Source organism: Macrobrachium rosenbergii, chromosome 6 (assembly GCF_040412425.1).
Source record: "Macrobrachium rosenbergii isolate ZJJX-2024 chromosome 6, ASM4041242v1, whole genome shotgun sequence".
Lineage (NCBI taxonomy): Eukaryota > Metazoa > Arthropoda > Malacostraca > Decapoda > Palaemonidae > Macrobrachium > Macrobrachium rosenbergii.
In genome coordinates, this window is record NC_089746.1 from 46,952,468 (window position 1) to 46,974,605 (window position 22,138).

At 39.9% G+C, this 22,138-nt stretch overlaps 1 protein-coding gene across 2 annotated transcripts; it reads left to right on the forward strand.

Moving 5' to 3' along the window:
• The first annotated feature begins 622 nt into the window (after positions 1 to 622).
• On the forward strand, positions 623 to 21,168 carry LOC136839514 (3-oxo-5-alpha-steroid 4-dehydrogenase 1-like). 2 transcript variants are annotated; one of them, XM_067105695.1, is made up of 6 exons: positions 623 to 1,299; positions 1,375 to 1,789; positions 6,548 to 6,717; positions 13,340 to 13,441; positions 14,306 to 14,456; positions 16,806 to 21,168. In XM_067105695.1, the coding sequence occupies exons 2-6, from the start codon at positions 1,467 to 1,469 to the stop codon at positions 16,870 to 16,872; spliced, it is 813 nt and encodes a 270-aa protein (XP_066961796.1). In that variant the 5' UTR covers positions 623 to 1,299; positions 1,375 to 1,466; the 3' UTR covers positions 16,873 to 21,168. The 2 variants fall into 2 exon arrangements, with proteins under 2 accessions (XP_066961796.1, XP_066961795.1); XM_067105694.1 differs by having other exon boundaries at positions 623 to 1,789.
• Positions 21,169 to 22,138: the final 970 nt, after the last annotated feature.

Consider the following 22,138-nt stretch of genomic DNA (forward strand, 5'->3'; position numbering starts at 1 on the left):
CTCTCTCTCTCTCTCTCTCTCTCTCTCTCTCTCTCTCTCTCTCTCTCTCTTGTTGTTTATTTTTTACTTAAGCATATGAGTTTTAGAATAATGTAAATACTTCTGGAGTAATGGTTTTATCACGCACATATGTATATATATATATATATATATATATATATATATATATATATATATATATATATATATATATATATATATATATATATATATATAATTTCTTACGTTACCATCACCAAACTTACAGTGAAAATTATTGATTACTGTTATTTTTCTTTATTTATTAAGCTATTCCTCCATTTTGGTAAAATCAAACCCATATTTAGTATGATTTCTTTAAAATAACCCAACCAAACTATTACCCAACATAACCAAAACATAAACCAGTTTCGTTTGTGCTTGAGGTTTCGCCAGAGTTAAGTTGTTTTATTTCAGTCACTCGCATCAGTGCCTGTTCAACTTCATTAAGACTCATTTCCTCGCTCGTGTGATCTCTAACTTGCTACCGATCCTGATCAACGATCATTATTACTTTTATATATACAAGGCACGGAGTTGACCGAAAATTCCCCCTCTACCCCAACCCACCCCCAACCACCACGTATCAGGCCACGAGACAGGCATAAAATCTCAAAACAGCAGGATGGATAGGGTAGGTAGGAAGAACATTAGGAAAAAAGGAAGCAATCGTTAATGAAGAGGGGTGAAAATGGACAAGATATTTAGAAAAAATTAGAAGTTGTACTACAGTATAGTAAATTCGGCTTGCGTTGCAAATATGCATCCACAGTAACCTAACGAATATACGAATAGTGTTAAGTGATTAGTTAAAAAGAACTGGAAGCAGTTTCAAGAGGAAGACATTTCACCCGTCACTAAACGATTATAAATTGGTTAACGAGTATTGCGATCGTGTGAGCATCGTCTGTTTTGATATATTATGAAGGGGTTGGGGGAGGATTGAGGAACGTTGTGCTATTACCATAGCAACGAGTCCCCAACCAATATCTTCATGCATAAGTTACCTAAATCGTTATTTCGTGTACACTACGGTATGTGGGTCACTCATATCGACGTTCGATTAGATTCCGATTATAGTAGGTATTGAGAGGTCTCCTGAAGGGTAGATGGTGGTTGGTGGGTGACTTCAGTCTGTCTTGAGTTCTCCTGAGGCAGAAGGTGGTTGACATCAGTTCAGTCTATCTTGAGTTCTCCTGAAGAGAAGGTAACATCAGTCTATCCTGAATTCTCCTGAAGGGAAGGTGACATCAGTCTACCTTGAGTTCTCCTGAAGGGAAGGTGACATCAGTCTACCTTGAGTTCTCCTGAAGGGGAGGTGAACATCAGTCTACCTTGAGTTCTCCTGAAGCGGAGGTGAACATCAGTCTACCTTGAGTTCTCCTGCGAGGGAGGTGAACATCAGTCTACGACGTCGAATAAGCCTAAAGATTCCGTAAACATCAGAGATGGTGTTCAGTCCCGACGTCCTCGTCAGGAGATATGTCTACCCGGTGTTCTTTGCGAAGGACCTGGATGAGCTGATACCTCGCATGTACTGGGGGACGGTGATATACGCCTTTCTAACTCTGTTCGTTAGGAAGGCGCCCTACGGAAGGTACAGCGACAAGAAGTACGGCTTCGGAGTGCCGGGGAGGTTGGCGTGGACGGTGCAGGAGTGCCCTTCCTTCTTCGTCCCCATGGCTTTCGTACTCTACGGCACCAAGGACACCTACAGGAGTCTTGTGAATCAGCTGTGCCTCGGGATGTTCGTCATTCATTATTTTCAAAGGTGCGTAGATCAGTCTGCGTTTAGCGTAGAGTCTTAAGCGTTGTAGGCCTAGCCAGGCGTAACTCATCCTAATTCTTAGACCTAGCCTAGGCCTATGACCACACACGCCGTAGGAAATAACGAGTTAACGCAGTTTTTTCTTATTTTAGGCTGTTAGCCTATGAAACTTTTTCCAATTTGGAAAGTTTGAGTGGTTGTGGAAGGCTTTGCTGCTGTAGGTGGCGGTTCATTTAAAAACACCTTTTGTTACGAATACAAAGGCAAGAGGCCTAGGCCTCACAACCCAAGCAAACTTGGACTGCTTGTGATTGATTACGGCACAGCCTATCCCAGTAAACCAAGCCTAGCATAGGCCTATTAATCTGTAAACAACTTCAGTATAGGACTACAACCTTAAAATGAGTAGCCCAGAGGCCATGCTTGGTGAAAGGTATTGTAAGTCTGTATATTATTTTTTTGCCATTATCCTATTGCCTTACCATTCTAGGCCTACAGCGAGGTATGTTAAGTGCTACCCCAGGAGCAAATGCAGAGTAGGGGGTCAGGACAAATTTAGGCCAAGGAGGCACTTTTGTAATAGGCATTTCAAAGGGAATATAATCTAACCAGCTTACCAGTAATTCTAAGCCGTAGTTCCGCGGTGAGCTTGACTATGGCAATTGACGTTTTACTATGTTATTTTACTTGCTTTACAAGAATTTTAAGTAATATTTTGTCGGCTCGCTGTAACTAAACTGTAATTGACCTTTGAAGACTACACTACCGACGGGGTAGATCTAAGCTGGCATTTCGTGGCGAGCCTCCCAACCCCCTCCAAAGCTAACATGGCAAAATTGTAACCAGTAAACACCCCTAAAATGTTTACTGGTTACAATTTTGCCGTATTAGCTATGGAGGGGGGGGGGGCTCGCCACAGAATGCTGGCCTAGATCTAACCCGTCGGTAGTGTAGTCTTCAAAGGTCAATTACAGTTTAGTTACAGCCGGCCGACAAAATATCGCTTTAAATTCTTTCAAAGCAAGTAAAATAACATAGGAAAACGTCAATTGCCATAGTCTAGCTCACTGCAGAACTATGGCTTAGAATTACCAGCTTACCTTTACCGAACCTAACCTTGGACATCAAGGCCCCCTCTGGCTCCCCCAAGTAATTCGTGAACCCCATACTCTGTATTTTAACACAGCTCCATCACCTAGGCCTATTCACTTTCTCATCAAAATACACTACACAGTCATATAGGCCTGGCCCAGGCCCTTGGTAGGATAGGTCATAATACCTTTATGAATGGGCTAGGTTGACATTAGCATGACTTGAGCCTATCTTGATATTAGCCAATAAGAACTAGGCTTATTTTGAGCCTAGGCTAATAAGCCTAAACTGGTGACCAATGGATATCAAATTGATATCTTGCTCAGATGTAAGGAAATATTGGTGATGGGTAACAGGTGATCAGTACAGAATTTTACCTGGTAAAATCCGTGATCTAGTCCTAGCTTGACAAATTAATTCTCTCCAAGTAGAAATAGGTAGAAGGTTATGTGATGTATACTATTTGATTGCTGTTTTCTGGTTCTTGTGTTGTTAACCATTGTTAGCACAAATCATTGATTTTGTTTTTCCATGATGACCCATACCTGTAGCAATTCTAGGATAACATTCCCCATTGGGAAAGCTAAAAATTTGGGTTTGCCTGAAAAAATGAAAAGCCAAGTGATGTATTTTAACTTTCCCAAGTCTAACTTAGAGGCGAATTACTTTCCCAAGACCATAGATGGAATACAGTAGTGGAAATTGTACTTCTTCACGATAACCTAACCTACGGGGTATCACCCCACTTGGCTAGCCCACCAATAATCTTACCCAACAAGTGTGGCTTGGGGATCTCAGAGGATACTGCATATTCTGAAAACTTGCCTTCTTAAAACCCTTGACCCTGTGGGTGTTGAGGTTTTGTATATGGGGCCTGTTAGACCTGCATTTAAAGTTAGCGCTTAAAATAAGTCCTGGAGGTCAAATGTGGTTTATCACTGCTGTGGGGGACCACAATGGTAAAACAGTGTTTTGGGTTTGAAAAACAAAAACAGGATTAAAACTGTCTTGGTAGAAACAATGAAAAGAAATTGTTAAAAACCAATCACCCCTCCTTACATATGGTGTTCATGTAATACTTCAAGGGATGCATGCTGTCATAACCTAACTTGAGTTCAATGATTTCCCTTGACGCCCTTCAAGTTTACCCAAAAACTGCAGCAAGGGCAGTTCAAGGGGTACAGTCTACCCTAACCTAACCTAAAGTGTTGCATCCTACCTGAATGAGGGTGACGATCCTTAACCTCCTGTGGTTCATCACTAGCAAGGGAATAATCTTGTGTCATTGAAACATTTTGAATAGTTAACATATGGTGTTCTTGTCCCATACTAACCACTTGTTTTAGCCTCTCCCTTTCTCACTGTCACACTCCCTACTTGAATAAAGGACTTAACCAAAGACACAGAATCTACGTCGACATGGGATGCCTTATATTTCAACCTCCAAAACATTGATTCATTAGCATCGACAACAATAACTGGTCCTTGACACCTGTTAAGTTTTTAAAGTACAATATTTTCAGTTTTTATATCAACAAGACCTCCAGTTGGTTGAGGCGTGTTGCATCCACTGAAGGTTTTGAGTCATAATACCTTGTTGATAAGAGACATTTACGAAGGAAAAGGTTTATGACAAAGATCACGGAAGTACAATCACCACACTACAATATTCTTGATTTTAACCTCTTTCATTGAAACCTCACTGCCACTGGAACTCCGAAAGTGGAAAGTGTCCGAAAAAAGTGTAGAATGGAGTGGTTTGGTAGGGTTCTTTTGGAATTTCCCTGGATCAGCAATAGTAGCCTAATAGTTGAAAATGTTTGACCAGGTCTTATAGGGTTTTTTTTTTGGAATGCCATTTGTCTAATTGTTTTTATGACAGTAGAGCTAGTTTTCAGATTCTCAGGATTTGGCAGAGGTTGCTAATACTACAAGAAGAACTTTAATTTCACTGATGAAAAATTTTGTGGTTTTTCAGGTTAATGGAATTTCACAGCCTTGTCATACAGTACCTGTACAGTATTGTAAAATATTTCACAAAATTATTTCCAGTTTTCTTCTTCAAGAATGCAAACCATCACCTTTTACATAGAAGTATCCTCCAGTGTGAGCTGGAGTCAGTTGTTGAAACTTGATAATAAGTTAGTTAACTGGTGGTAGGTGGGTGAGTAGGGGAAACCGCCACTCATCCAGCTGTCACTTAACACTTTTTCTTTGGCTACCATCAAGTGAGGAGTATACTGCACCTGCACTCTTGCAGAGTGCCAAGTTAAAACTTGTTTTTCTGATTCTGGATTTTTTTTGGTGAAATGGAATGGACCCTTCCTTTATATCTGTAGATTCCCACTAACGCTGTCCCTTCTGTAGGGGTGGGACCTGTAGTCCTGATCTTCCTTGTGAGGAGTGTGAGAGTTGGCTTCTGCAGCAGAAAAGGTTTGGTAACAAGGGGAGGAAGGTTGACAAGCATTCACTGGTGTCATCAGGTGGAAATACTCTTCCTTTGATATCACTATTTCTTTTTGGTTCTCTCTCCCCTCCAAGCCTCTCCTTCCATATGTATACCACTGGCTTGGTCTGAGGTGGGTATGTGTGGGAAGGGGAGAGATCAACACATGGCCTTGTCTAACATTCATGTTCATCATGAGCTGTAAAGATTCATGGGCTTGTGCTGTGCTTTGCAAATCCTGCTACTTTTTTTAATAAACATCTGGATTACTGGAGATCTCAGAGATCTCTAAGGAGTCTTAAAGCTTACAAGTGCTTATTATCAACTTTTGAACAAAAGCTAAAGAATCTAGACGTTACCTCTCACATAAATGGCTACCCAGATTCAGCTAAATGGTGGGTAAAAGGTTTTTGGATTTCTTCGAAAATTAAAAAATTAACTTTCCCGTTATCTTCTCCCAGCTCTTTAGTTGGTATTTTTACACCAGCATGCGCTCACTGGGCCAGCAGTAACATTTGCAACATGATAGTTAGGGGTTCTCGCTTGACAGGTAAACTCAGTACTTATTCCTCTGTTAATGACTTTTTCTTTGCCTGTACCATACAATACTGGAGGTAGTTAGCTGCTAAAGAAAAAACAAAAGGTTTTTGTTCATGAAATGTATACAAGTACTATCTTGTATATTTTGTTGACTCAATACATTTACTGAGATGTAGAGTCCTTCCTTACGCTTCAGCAGTTAGCTGTGTAGGATTGCTTTGCTGAGCAAGTAAAAGCAGTAAATAAACATTCTGAGAGAGAAATCAGTTATTAGTTAATCAGTACTGAATATATATAGTACGTAATTTGAAATTCAGGACTCACTTTTTAAGATCGATAGATAAAATGCTTTAAATAAAACTTTAATGTGTAAAACAATGTTTTAAAAGATTTTTGTATTAATGATAAATTATTTAATATAAAAATAGTTTATGAGATAGAAAAGAGTTACACAGATAACAGAATGTAGAGTTGAAATTACCCTGATAGATCTGAATACTGTACTGTAGGAAAATTAATGTCAGAGTATGATCAGCCAAAATATGTCTAATTCATTTTTGGTCAGTGTATTTGTTCCAAATTAGGTGTATTGCGCAGGAGGAGTTAATATTGTTATCCTGAAGTATATTTTTTGATAGTGTTCAGGTGTTGGCACCCTAATTGATTTCATGTTTATCTTTCAGATCATTCATCTTCCCATTTCTAATGAAAAGCAGTAAACCAACTCCTTTCTTGCCATTCTTCTTTGCATTTTTAACGTGTTTGTACAATGGAGTTCTTCATGGTCAGTACTTCACAAACTATTACCAGTACAGTGATAGGACTTGGCTCAAGTTACCAAATTTTTGGATAGGTGAGTATTATCTTTTCCAATATGTAGAGCTTGAATTATTATTATTATTATTATTATTATTATTATTATTATTATTATTGAATATTGCTGCTTCAGCTGCATTTATTTTATAGAAGACTTTTTCTATTTTCCTTATTGCGGACTTCTCTTCATTGGAGGTGCCTGCTAACAGCTCCCCTATATTTGTCATTTCATGGGGGAAAGTAAAAAATTTAGATTCTGCTTTTATATATTCTATACAGTTAGAATATTATAACTTATACAGTTGCTTGTACACTTCTTGCCGCAACGTTTCGACAGACTCTTTTTTCTGTCATTCTTCAGCGGGAGCTGGTAGAGGACTGGCAGGTTGCACAGGTCCTTCTGAATTTATACACGGGCTTCAGCGGGGGGTCATGGACGGCGAATTTTGATTGGTTGCAGTTGGCGAGCTTCAAGCCACATTTCCGCGGCAAAGCTCAAGCCTGACTGATTTGCTCAATCTGGGAATGTTACTCATTCCAGCGTTCCCAGTGGCCTGCCGTTGCATGATGTCATGCCAACTGACATCATTGGTAGTTTGACTGCTATTGGGCAGAGGATGAATGACGTTTCCGATTTCCTCTCTCTCTTGTAGTCAGGGGGTTGTCTCGAAGGGCGCCTCGCTCTTCAAGGGCATCTCCATTCTCAGGGTTGTCATGTTCAGGTATTTGTTGGATTTGGTGGTTGTTCGGCATTGCTCTTCTCAATTTCATTATAATGACCTACCAAAACACTGTAAAAGCTTTTATCTCTTTAAAATCGACACGTCCGAGATATAAATTTTCAAACTTTGTTTGGAAGGCTGATATAATTGGCGGGAGACCCAACCCCACCGGATGCCGGTGGGGGTGGTGTGTCAGGCGACATACCCATGAACCCAGGTCAGTTTCATTCTCGGGTGTATTGGGAACGCGTCTCGCGCGTCCGTTTGCCTCAAACTGTTTGGTTTCCTTTGTCTCCTTGCGCTTAGTTGTGGCGTCTCTCCTTGGTGAAGTACTCAATTTCCTGTTTATTAATCTAGCTAGCCTAGCTCTGTGAATTGGTAGCTATGTCGGATTCAAGTTTCTCGGGATCCAGGGTTTGCGCAGGGAATTTGTGCTCCGCCAAACTAGTTAAACTTAAGTACGACCGCCATTCGTTGTGTACAGCATGTAGGGGTCAAGAGTGTTCCCAGGAGAACACATGCAGTGAATGTATGGGATGGAGTCAGGAGTTTTGGCAAACGTACAGTTCCCATCAGGTAAAGCTGGTTAGGGATAGGGATAGGAAAGCCTTTAAGCGTAAGGAAGCTAGGCTATCTTCTTCTTCGGTGGTGGCATCGGCGTCATCTCCTCTACCGGCTGTTCCTTCCTCCTCTCCTACCCCCTCCTCTACCGCTGCTCTTTCCCCCTCTCATATTCCCCCCTCTTCTTCACCAGCTTCCCAGTATGTTTTCCCTAAAGCCAAGCCCAGCCTCGAGGCTGATAAATCTGTACTTAGTGAAAACCAAGTTTTCCATGGAAACGAACCGCTCCGTTCTTCAGGCACTAACTCGAGGGGATTGGATGGTGACCCTCGACATGGAAGATGCCTATTTCCACATTCCAGTACATCAGGACTCCAGGAGGTATCTTCACTTTGTTTTCAAGGACAGAGTTTACCAGTTCCGGGCCCTCTGCTTCGGCCTGTCGACAGCCCCGCAAGTGTTCACCAGGATTCTCGCCCCGATAGGTCATTGGCTCCACCTGGAGGGAGTTCGGATCTCCTTGTACCTTGACGACTGGCTACTCCGTTCATCATCAAGGGACCGCTGCATGGAGGACCTTCACAGAACCCTAAGGATAGCTCGAGACTTAGGGATTCTGATAAACACGGAAAAGTCGAGCTTAGTTCCTTCACAATTTGGGGATGACTCTGGACAGTCTAGCTTTTCGGGCTTTTCTGTCTCCCAAAAGGGTCTCCTCCTGCCTTCAGATGGTGGAGAAGTTTCTCCTCCTGGACAGTTGCTCCGCCCGTCAGTGGATGGCTCTCCTGGGAACTCTGTCGTCAGCGGAGCAATTTGTAAAGTTAGGCCGTCTGCACATGAGACCCTTACAGTTTTTCCTCAGGGGCTCTTGGGACAGAAGGACCCAAACGGACTCCACGGTCTTCAACATTCCCCCCGACGTCAAGGGGCATCTTCTCTGGTGGAGATCGCTGGAAAGACTTTCGGAGGGTCTAGATCTCCTCCCAAGGCAACCATCTCTGCAGTTGTTCTCAGACGCGTCCAATGTTGGGTGGGGAGCACATCTAGCCAACCTCAGGACGTCAGGAGTTTGGTCGGACGAACAGAAGAAGCTCCACATCAATGTCAAGGAACTGTTGGCCATTCACCTCACTCTCCAGGACTTTTCGACCCACGTCTCAGGCCAAGCAGTCGCTGTTCACGCCGACAACTCGACGGCTCTAGCCTACATCCGGAAACAGGGAGGTACCCATTCCTTCTCTTTGTTCAAAGCTGCGAGGGACCTTCTTCTGTGGGCAGACAGCAACAGGGTGGCCCTGTTCCCTCGGTTTGTGCAGGGAAAGCTGAACGTCCTGGCAGACCAACTCAGCCGTCGGAACCAGACTCTCCCTACGGAGTGGACCCTGCACCCGCAAGTGTGCCTAGATCTGTGGAATCTGTGGGGCACTCCCATAATAGATCTCTTCGCGACCTCCAAGAACCATCGTCTCCCAGTGTTCTGCTCACCAGTTCCAGACCCACTGACTCACTTGGTGGACGCCATGCTCCTAGACTGGACGAACCTGTTTGCCTATGCCTTCCCTCCTTTTGGGCTCATCAGGCAAGTGATAAACAAAGTGAAATTCCATCAGAATGTCGAACTGATCCTCGTTGCCCCGTTCTGGCCAAGGAAGGAGTGGTTCCCGGACCTGCTAGATCTCCTGATAGACTTCCCAAGGCTTCTCCCTCAAAGGAAGTCGCTTCTCAGACAACCCCACCTAATGAAGTTCCACCAGGGATTGTCCACTCTCGCTCTGACAGGCTTCAGACTGTCAGGAAGCTCATCAGAGCGCGAGGTTTTTCAAGCAAGGCTGCAGAGGCTATTGCGAGGTGCAGAAGGGACTCCTCTAGCAAATTATACCAATCCAAGTGGACAGTCTTCAGGAACTGGTGTAGAAAAAATAGTATCTCCTCTTCTTCGACGTCTATAACTCAACTTGCCGATTTTTTCATTTACCTGAGGGATTCAAGAAAATTGATGCTATCAACCATCAAGGGTTACAGAGCTAAGCTGTCCTCCGTCTTCTACCATAGGGGGGTAGACCTATCAAATAACCGAGACTTGTCAGACCTCCTCAAGTCCTTAGACACAGCTAAGACCCCAAAACCTGCCCTTGCCTGGAATTTAGATGTAGTTTTGAGGTGGTTGATGTCTCCAAGGTATGAACCTTTAGAAGATCTTTCTCTTAGAGACCTCACTAAGAAATCCCTTTTCCTGGTTACTTTAGCAACGGCAAAGAGGGTTAGTGAAATACAGGCCATTGACAAGGAAGTGGGTTTTTCACAAGGTAATGCTGTTTGCTCGTTCACCTTGAATTTTCTGGCCAAGAACGAGTCTCCTTCCAACCCGTGGCCTCGGTCCTTTACCATTCAGAACCTCTCCGAAGTGGCTGGCCCTTAAGAATTGGAGGCTTCTTTGTGCCCCGTTACGGCTATCAACACTTACTTAGCCAGAATGGCCAGCATCAGAGGACGTTCCTCTAACCTGTGGTGTTCAGTGGAAGATCCAACCAAACCTTTATCCAAGAATGCCCTGGCTTTCTTCGTCAAGGAACTCATTTTAGAGGCGCACAGGCACATCAACGAAGAGGACGCACGCCTAGTCAAGTCTCACATTCACGAAGTGCGCTCAATAGCAACTTCAGTGGCTTTCCATCATAATAAGTCACTTTCGCAGATCACACAGAGCACCTTCTGGAGGTCGAAGTCGGTGTTTACGTCTCACTACCTTAGGGAGGTTGAAGTTGCGTATCAGGACCTGTTTGTGTTAGGTCCCATATTGATAGCTGGCTTGGTTTTAGGGGGAACACACTAGGGGGGTAGGTTCTTTATCTTTCCTTCCCCCTGTGGTTTTATGGTTGCTGAGTTAATGGGAAGCTGGGGGTGCTCAGTTCACCTGGAGTACCCTCCATTCTAGTTGAGCTGCTGAGGGTATAGGGAAGGGGGGATGTATTTAACTATTTTTAGGTTAGGCGGTGAGGCCCGTTTTTTCAGTCTGGTTGCTTTCCAATTGCTCAGGGCAAGAGCAAAGGAAAGTCACCCCTTGTCCTAGTCAGCGGTGTACTTCCCTGACTACTTGGGTTGTTATGGAGCAGAGTAGCTAGCAGTGCTTACGCCCAATGCCTCTGCAGGTAATGGAGCTTCAACCAGCAGCAGTACCTCCCTGCAAAAGCCCACCTACCAGGTAAGGTGACTCCTGCCCTTTTGTTGGTAGGGATCCTTAAGATACCCATGGTTAGAGTTTGTTCCTTTTTTTTTTTTATGTGTAACCTTTCAATAACTGGTACCTCATCCCCTGCCCTTCCACCTTAAATGTGGAATCAGCTTTTACAGTGTTTTGTAAGTCATTATAATGAAAATGACATCTTTATGATAAAATGATGTTTCATTATACTTACCAAAACACTGTAACGTATCAAACCTCCTCCTCCCGCAGGGGGAGACGTTGTCTCAGGTTTTCACTAATTGTGTATACCGAGAATGAAGCTGACCTGGGTTCATGGGTATGTTGCCTGACACACCACCCCCACCAGCATCCGTTGGGGTTGGGTCTCCCGCCAATTATATCAGCGTTCCAAACAAAGTTTGAAAATTTATATCTCGGACGTGTCGATTTTAAAGAGATAAAAGCTTTTACAGTGTTTTGGTAAGTATAATGAAACATCATTTTATCATAAAAATGTCATATTCGTGGGGAGGAGCGATGCCTCCTGCGTCGTGTTCATTGTGGGCTTACTCTCGGCAATGAGGAGCGCCTCCAGCAGGCGCAGGCATTGAGGGTCGGCGGCGCTCCCAATTATACATACATTTTGTATAATACTGTCGCGGGAGATGGAAGTATTGTAGGTGGCATGGGTGTGGTTCATGATGGCACCTTCCTGGGTGTGGCAGGTTCTGTATCTAGCTAGTACAGTATTTCTAAATCAGAGAATCTTATTATTCGACCTTACCTACCTCTTACCTACTGTTAAAATGAACTTATGTCTTTGCGCCATTAGGTGCTATTGGCATAGAAAATGAAAAAAATAATGCTCTGCTAACCCATTAGGACTGTCTGTAATCACCCGTTTCCCACCAGATGGCACTGGAATGTTTATGTTCATGTCAGTATTCTTCATGCTGTGTCCATATGCAGATGGTGTGAATCGGCATTAGTGATAATTTTGATTTCTGTCTTATTTTCTCTTGTATGGTACTGTGCTTGTTTTCTGTTCATGCATTATGTGAGCTACAGCAAGCAGAGATGAAAGCATTAGGTTGAATAGGAAAGAGTTTGAGGAAACTGAATGTTTCGGTTGTGCAGGATGGCCACATGTATGTTAGCCTTGTTGTTGAGGCATAAGTGTGGTTTTCTTGATGTGAAGATAATAAGGAGTGGTCTGATGAGAGGATGAAGTTTTGTGAAGTATTGGAAGATGCTAGAGGCCAATAGGTTACATAGACATTTTGTTAGGGCACACCATAAGCCTACTCAGTCTTTTCCTTTTGTCTTCTGGTGTTGCTTCTCCTCCTCCTCGATTAGCCTACCTGACAGCCTAGGTTAATTCCTCTCTCACTCCTGCTCCACCTTCTTTACTCCTTATGTGGTTCAGGAGAAAAATAATAGGTAACTGAGAATTGTTCTTTCATTATGGTTAGAAATTTGAACATATATATTAGGACGAATATCCCCCCTCCCTCCCATAGTGATCAACCTTTTTCGGTTTCCCCCACCAGAGAGGAGGTCTCCGAGCCTTGGCATCTGCCTGTAAGCTGGCCTCTGGACTGCCCTGGGTCTGTTGGTCTTCTCCACGGACAGGTAACCATGGCATGTCTCAGGACCAAGGCCTGTGCCCTTCGCCACCTCTCTCAGCTGTCTCCTGTTCGGGTTTGGCATTCTCTGAATGAGTTGTTTGGTAATTTGGTGCTCGCATTCACCAGCTCACATGTCGTCAGTTTTAGGGAGAGGGTTAGTGATGTATGGGAACTGGTAGAGTTACTTAAGGGATACAGACATATTACGTTTGCCTCAGTAGTTCTGAGCCGCATGACAGTTTTCCTGTTATCATTTGCTCACCTGGTATTGTCCTCCTAGCGGATGATAACCCTCCACCGTCTTACAGTACTCAGTTTTCCCCTCTATTACCTCGTATGCATCACCTTGCGGCAATTATTACGTTTCATAATAGCAGCTCATCCTCTGCCACTGGTTAGCTTACTGAAGGTATAATGCAATAGCTTTGAGTTTAGATCTGTTTCTAGAATCTCCATTAGGACTTTTCTGAGCTCTTGTATTTTCATAATCATTGCTCTTACTTTCTTGCAGCAATCTCTCCATTTCCAAAATGAATAATCACTGAAAAATAATTTTATTTTCAGGTTTTGCATTGTTCTTGTTTGGCATGAAAATTAACATAGGTGCTGATGCAGCTTTAAGAAAGTTACGGCCATTTGGAGAAACGGGCTATAAAATTCCAACAGGTCAGTTTACTCTGGTATCATTAGTTTTGATTGCATGTATGGAAATGCAAGAATTGTTTCTAACTTTCAGTATTTGTTTTCTGACAAATAGAAGTAAACTTTTATCATTTTTATTCTATAGCTAGGTATTTGGTTACATGCTAATAGGAGCCATAATTTTATGTCAGCCCAAATTCACATGCAATAATATGAATGTTCTTCAAAATTATGGATTAAGATGAAATGGTGTTTTTGACTGAAGGCAGTTCATGAAAGCCTTCTTATTTTTTCTTTATGTCAGGGTAGAGTCACCAGTTTTAGAAATAATAATAATAAGTGGTTATTAGATAGGTTGTTAAAAAATTTTTTAATATGTTAGTGATCATGCAACCTTGCCAGTACAGGCAGTCCCCGGTTTACGACGGTTCCGGCTTATGACGTTCCGAGGTTACGACGCTTTTCAAATATATTCATCAGAAATTATTTCCCGGTTTACGACGCACATTCCGGGGTTACGACGCGTCGTACGCCGATCCGACGGAAGAAATATGGCTCCAAAACGGCAAAATAATCATAATTTGAAGGTTTTTTTGACGTAAAACTCAATAATAATGCAGTTTACATCGTTTTCAATGCACCCAGAGCATTAAAAGTAAGGTTTTCTTATGATTTTTGACGATTTTCGTCGATTTTCCGGTTTACGACAATTTTCGGTTTACAACGCGGCGTAAGAACGGAACCCCCGTCGTAAACCGGGGACTGCCTGTAATTTCCTTTTCCCGTAATGTTATGTTTTAGTAAAATGCTTCTTCAGCAATTAAGTATTGCCCTTGTGTATACTTTCATTGTTTTCCTTTTCTGATGACTTGAATTTTACAATTCTAGGAGGTTGGTTCGACAGGATTACATGTCCTAACTATTTTGGTGAGATTGTTGAAATGTGGGGATATGCTTTTGCTAGTTTAGCTCCACCTGCTATTGCCCATGCCTTGTTTACAACAATATTTTTGTCCAGAAGAGCTTTGGATCATCATGAGTGAGTAACTATTTTAATGCTGTACATTTTCTATAATAGTTTAATTATGTAGAAAGTGATAATAAATCATGTATTCTTTTCTTCTTATTGACTCTTGTATTCAAACTTTTTTATATGTGAAGATTCTTTAATTTGTGGAAATTGGAGTCCCTACTTGACAAACTATTGAGTATGCTTTGGTTTAAGAATTGGTTGACCACTCACGTATCTACTGAAGAGATGATCTTGCTATCTTTATGAATGATAGTTCCCCCTGAAATGCCCCTGTAGGGGGTAGTGCCATCAGTGCACTTCATGCAGTACGCTGTAGGCATTACTTAAGGTTCTTGGCATCGTCCCTTCAGTCCCTAGTTGCAAACCCTTTTGATTCCTTTTACTATGCCTCCATTCATATTCTCTTTCTTCCATCTGACTTTCTGCCCTCTCCTAACAAATGTTTCATATTGCTGCTGCGTGGTTTTCCTCCTGTTTCACCTTTAAAACCTCCTCTTCCTCTACTCTTGATTTTCTTTTCAGTGCTGAATGACCTCGTAAGTCCCAGTGCTTGGCCTTTGGCCTAAATTTTTTATTCCTATCCTTCCTATCCCTTGAAATGTAGAAAAGACCCCTTAGCTCTTATTCTCCTATTCTGTTTGAAGTTTTGGTCCAGGCTATAAGTTTCATCATTCATTGTGATCACTTTCATTGTCTCTCTGCTCATCAATCTGAGTGGTTTTGGAGTGCCTCTAGTGGTATTTCAACCAATATAGAGAGTTGTCAAGCTAGGTTGTCTCTGACACTGGATTTGATAAATAAACTGTCTACAACTTCATTTTAGGTTAGCAAACTGTAAAACACAAGTATGAAATTTATTAAAAACAAAATCCATTATTATAATTTGTACTAATCAAACTTCAATATTATTATTATTGATGATATGATGAACCCTGTTCATATGGAACAAGCCCACAGGAACCATTGCCATGAAATTCAAGCTTCCAGGAATATGTTGTTCATTTTAAAGCAGTAGCATAAGGATATAAGAAATACAGAAAGAAGAGCTCAGTTATTAGAAAAAGAAAGAATAGTTTAACAAATAAATAAATAAACTTGCCTTTAGTGAATGTTTGTCTTGGCGTTAAAAATAATTTAACAAATAAATAAATAAACTTGCCTTTAGTGAATGTTTGTCTTGGCGCTAAATTCATTTTAGCACAAATTCGTGTTAGCAATATGTAAAACTCCCGGCAGCCTAAATATAGTACAGTAATATTGTTTTTCTTATTCAAGTGTGTTTCTTGTCTGCTCCTCTCTCCCTCTCTCCCTATACAGTGCCTTCCCTCACATTTCTGGTACATATCATATTGCAATGATGGTGGGAACTGGGCATTATTTTGTTTGCTTCATTGTATTTTGTCAGTACAATACAACATGTGTGTTAAGTTTTTATACTGCCTTTTTAAAAACAATGTGTGTTAAGTTTTTATACTGCCTTTTTAAAAACATTCTTAGTAATTTATTTTTAGGTAAAAAAAAAGAAAGCAAAGAAAAATGTTCACAAAATTTAAAGACAAGAAGGACAAGAGCTGTAAAATTGAGAAAATATTTTGTACAAAACAAAATGCAATAAATATCAAGAGTGAATGGATTAATATTCTGAAAATTTATTTCCATATCTTTTTGTTGAAATGTGCACAGCCTTTTTGTGATATTTTTTATTGATTTATTTTATTTTTTAAATTTTATACAAATATATATAAGGAGTTATAAAAAATTTGCATGGAAATGAATGTTCACTGAATCCTAAGAGGCTGTCATTACTTTTAGATTCAAATATTTATATTTGTAGAGATGAGTTTCTGTCCTCTTAGTCTTAATTTTGAATTTGAATATACAGTAACACTTCAACTTAACAGACTATTATTATTATGGTTATTCTGTGCTGTGCTGCCATTTTAGGTGAGATAAATATTTAGATAAATCTCTTAAATTGAGTTTTATTGTAAAGTATGGGTTAATTTATGACATGAACTATGTGGAATTGATGTAAGATATATGGAAAATATTGAAGTGCAAGAAATAATGTAGGTCTTTGTTACTTGAGACTTTGCTACATACCAAAAGCATCTATAGAGTTGAGTGCAACTGTATTTAAATTGAGACCACTTTGAAGGATCGATTATGTGGCTGTTCTTTATAATTTTAAAATTTATTTATGTTGCACTGATTAATCTCTTACCAGTTAGAAATGTATGAATTGAACATTGTGTAGTAACTTTGAAATTTTAGGCAAAGAAGTCAAACTCATTAAAGACTTAAGAGAGCTCTTTTTCGGGAAGTTTCCTAACCTTATTCTTTCCTCCTTTGCAGGTGGTATTTAACAAAATTTGAAGACTACCCTAAGGATCGGAAAGCTGTATTTCCATACTTGCTCTGATGCTCCAATAATTCTCCAAGAAAACAATTTTTCCATGGTAAATTCCATTTGTCAGTTGTAAGTGTGAACAATGGATGAAATTTTTATATACTTCAGGGAAATGTAAATCATATCACATAAAAAGTTGGTACCTGAGAGTGTTTTGAGTTTGTAGTTTAAATGCAATATATACCTCTGTATGATAATTTAGGAAGACACTCTCTTTTAGATTTTAATCACCCAATTTTCATTTTCATGTGTATCTTTTCACTTTTATTTGTACCAAGTACTAGAAACTTTTTATCATGTTACTTCTGTATTCAGTGTGATACTAATTTAGCTGATTAACAACACTAGAGAGACATTACTCAAAGTGAAGCTAGTCAAATTTTATAGTTATACCACCCTTGTGTCTCCTATCTTCGTTCCAACTTCATGTAAATATCATCGGTGCTTACAAGGGTGAATGTTGATATTTTGATACTTAGTTTGGTTGTTATAGCAGTAAGTAAATGAATATTGTGTGCATTCTTTGGGGATTTTATGATACATGGATAATTAAGGCCGTCCACATTAAGTGTTCTGCTTAGGGGTTTATGACATTTAAAATGATGGTCTGCAGTGTGTATGTATTTCTCACTTGAGATATTTCGTACAACAAAACTGTCCTTTCAGTTAATGATCTTTTTGGCCATTTGGCAGAGGTAGAGATATTGTAAGGAAGGCTCATATGAAGTTTCTTTGCTGGTTGTTTTTCCAGTATTGCTTTCCTTCAGTACCTAGATATTGACAGCCGACTATCAGTGGTATGCCATCTTTGAATGGGTAAAATAATGTACAAGAGAAAATTTAGCAATATTATAGTTAGTTGTGCTGAAGAAGACAGATTCCTTTTTGAACTGTTCAAGAACAAAAATAATAAATTTTTATATTCAATAGATTCTGAGTGTAAAGGCCTTTGGTTTGGAAATAATGGAAATAGAAGAAACAGTTGGTATTCTTTCATTGCATATATAATATTGGTAAATTATTTTAATGTTCAAATAGTTTGCATTAGATGAGGTCAGGCTTTGACAGAACAGGTAAATTATTTTATTTCAGTGTTCAAATAGCTTACAATTATAAGTTATGATGCATATATGTAATAGTCTGTAGATTTCAGTATAAAACTACTAGTTAAATCAACAGCAAGGAAGTTAACCAATATGTGAAACCTGTAGTACATTAAATCCCCATCTCACAAGCCTCAGGTTCTCACAGTTTTTCAGTACTGTAGTTTTTCAGTGCTATATTTTATGCTATTTTTATTGTCATTTTCTCAACTGCATTTGATCACCATCTTTCTCCAGTGTTTTTTTTTTTTTGTATTTTTTTGTTTGAAAATTTTAATTTTTTGGCTCCAAATACCTCAAATTTATTTTTATAGAAATAAATAATACAGATGGGGATTTCTTCTGGAGCAAATCACACCTGTAGGTTAACTACTGTTCCCTGTGTTTAATTAGCATGTCTACACTTGGACTCCCTGTACAGACCAGCAAATAGGGAAAAATAGGAAATGTTTGTGCTGTACCTCTGATTTCTCAGATCTTTCATTTCTAGATTTCACTGGAAGTTGGGGGGCTTATGGTCATTTTGTTTTTGGATCATGATAACAGTCGATTCTTAGGCTTGAAATAATTATTTTGAGAAGTTGAAGGATTGGAATTAAGGAAATTAAGATCACTTTTAAGGTGATGTCTTTACTTGTCATTTTCTTCCTTTGGCTGTAACTGGAGTTAAGGACATAACAGTTTAAAGCAATGTGGGAAAAAGTGTAGGGTAGTGTCTCTTCAGTCCATATGCTACAGGCATAATTCATCTTGTATTCAAGTAACGAGCTAGAACTGATTTGCTGTCACTTTGCACCATCTTACCATTTTACTTCATAGTATATTAGCTCATCAGTGCCTCAAAGCACACTTGGTAAATCACATTATGTCAATAAGGAATTTATTTGATTGTCCTATCTGATTATCTGTAATTTTGGAGCAACAGAAATTTAAAGAGGAGTGAATATGGAAGCAGCCAGACCAAGACTGGTAAGTAAGGCACATTAACTATTGAAAAAAGTGGATAGAAGAAAAACTAGACCTGGTGGAAGTTAATGTAGAAAGAGCTTTGGACATCTGTCGAGAGAACTGATTTTATGCTCAACCTCAAAAAGGGAAAAACTGATGTAAGAATGTGTGTGATGTCATACAAGAAGGGTGCTGATTAGAGTAGTGTACGATGAAGTGAGTAGCAATGTTATATTATTGGTAGCAGAATTCATAAAATGCAGAGAACAGTTGTCAAAAATTTCCCGTTACTACTTTCCCCTTCTCCTTTCCCATAAAGTGTAATGAGCTGAGTTCCTCATTATTGATGAGATTTATCAGGTCTGATAACAGCAAGGGGGAGAACTGTCTGGATTAGTAAGTAACTGAGACTGGTGAGTCTGGGAGGGATGAGAGGTTCCTAACCCAAACATTAAAAGTTGAGGCATACTGAAATGCACAGCAGAATAGGAAGTCAGGGAAGAAGAATAGCCAGTAAAGAGTTTTGAACAACAATAAAATAGTATCTGCCACAAGTTTCTTCTCCTCTAAAAGCTCACCTTATATCTTAGAAGGGCCATGTGGTTTGTTGCTATTCCTAGAGGTATAAGGTTCAATCTACTTCATGAAGTTATGGCATCCTTCAACTGTGTTGTGCCATAAAGTTCTCCGTTGGAGGGGTGGACAGAGCTGTCGCCTGGCACGCTGTTGGCCCAGCGTTGACTCTCCTACTGGCTAATGAAGAATTAGAGGAATTTATTTCTGGTGATAGAAATTCATTTCTCGTCATAATGTGGTTCGGATCCCACAATAAGCTGTAGGGCCCATTGCTAGGTAACCAGTTGGTTCTCAGCCACGTAAAATAAATCTAATCCTTCGGGCCAGCTGTAGGAGAGCTGTTAACCAGCTAAGTGGTCTGGTTAAACTAAGATATACTTAACTTTTGCCATAAAGACTTCATGAGTAATACCCTAAGAGTGTCTATCTCTGCTTCCCTGGATTGTTCAAGTTTCACTGCATGCTCAATCTGTTACTTTCAAGTAGCTTGGCTACATTCCCTTTGTGCACCTCTTTGATTCTAATAGCCTAGTAATATCCTTACAATATCCTTGTGAATTTATGTAAATAATTAAGCCATTCCATTTGCTTCACACCATTCATTGTCAAAGGCTGGACTTTACTGTATTCATTACACCCTTAGTGTTGAAGTTTTTCAGTACTTGTTGACCATCCTATCAGGGGTAACATCAAGAAACTTTGTCTATGGCCTTGAGAAAATTCAGAGCATTAATCAATGAGGAGGAATATGTTGGGAATGCTGTTTTTCCCTCGTTCAAGGGCTGCCAAAACACACAGCCATGTACTGTCTGTATTCAGTAGTTCTTGTCATCTGAACCTCCTAGTTGGGTATGTGCCTTACTCTGAGCTACTCCAGTGTGAATTTCCTTAGTGCCCATGGTTCTCTGAATGGTAAAACAATAGGAACCTCAGGTTCAGATATCCAATTTTTGTGGCAGTCATCTTATCCAGGCAGTGAGAGTCTTTTAATGTGATATTTTAGAAGAGGCCTGTTTCATCCGTATTCTAGACTTGTTTAGCGTTGTAGCCACCTTAATGAAGGTTTTACTTCAGGATCTATGGGAGTATCTTTAGCAGCCTCCTCTTTGGGACTTGGAGGTTCTCCAGACTTTATAAGCAGTTAAACATTAGTTGTCATCCTAAAGTTCTCATACCAACGGCGACTCGCAGTAAATGACCCTTTGTAATCTAATCCTTGAACATGGTTGTTGATAATGGCAAACAAAGGTAAGGCCGAGTGAAAAAACTGGTAAGCTATGCTCATATCTTGAACCCTGATGAATAGGGGCCTCTGCATCCCCATAATTGGGTATGTCTTAGTGGTAGCCAAGAAAGAATTCTGAAGGATGGCACCTTGTCCTTTTGTTGTTATACTGCTCTATCAAGCCAAGCTGTTGTGCACCTTCCTAGCATGACAGCATAGTAAGCTGGTCTACCCACTCCCCCTCCCCCAAAATATGAGTGATGTTAGATGAGAAGCTATAAGGTTATGGTTTATATCTTTAAAAAAAAATTACTTTGTTCTAAAATTTTATATTTGACTTTTTTTGGTAAAGAACAATCTGTATGCAGTTAAAACAGTCAGGTTGACAAAAATGTAATAATTACAAAGTCTATGTACCAGACACAGTCCACATTAGAAATATATTTTGGTAAAGTAGAAGATTGACTTATTCCCCTTAATATCTCAAAAAAGAAATTTATTAATAACTTAGATATGCAAGAACTTGCAAGCATTATTAATGTGTAGTTTTTTATTTTTCAGCATAACAGTGGTATATTGCTTAATCTTGAAGCTTTTGAGTCTTTCATGGCAGTAAAAGATATGGTGCCTTGTGTATCAGGTATGTCAAAAACCAGTGTATTGGGTTAGCTGGTCATTAAAAAGGAAAGTATATTGGGTTAGTTGGTTATTAGAAAGTCAAGTAGATTGGGTTAGTTGGTTATTAAAAAGTAGTGTATACAGTTGAACATGCGATTCAGGAAGAACTTTGTAAAATGATATTGATTCCCAGTGGTAAATCACACTTTAAAATGATTTAAAGTGCTCAGTCAACAGTGTATAGTAGATATTGATAGTATGATAAGGAAGTTTTTAAAATTCTGTACTCTCATTTGCCAGATTTTATAACTGTTGTTACTGCTTGCTTCTAGTAAGAGGTTTTGAATCTTCAAAAAGGAAGTAATTTAGATTTTTTCTGAAGTAATTCAAGTTTTTGATGTTCATTGAAATGTCTGTTGTTTTGTCATAACATCTCTCTATATGTTTTGTGTTTTTGTGTGTGTGTGCATGAGCTAACAATAACTTCCTTCTCTGAGGAATTGAGCCATCTACCCCTGAAGTAACAGCTCGGCTCTCTTTGATGGAAGTAGAGTTAAGATGTTAGAAGTCAGTGAAAGGTAAAAAGGTTAGTTTAGGTGAAAGGAGGCAACACAAGTGTTTTGAGATGGTTTTGTCATATGGAAAGAATGGAGGATGATAGGTAGGTGAAAAAAGTCAAGTTAGAAGTGTTGGGAGGGAGGAGAGAGTTACCTAGAAAGTGCTAAATAGATGAAAGAATGGAATAGGAGGGTCTTAATACCTAGGAGGCATTTCAATGCTTGCAATATTGAGGTGAATAATTCAGTGT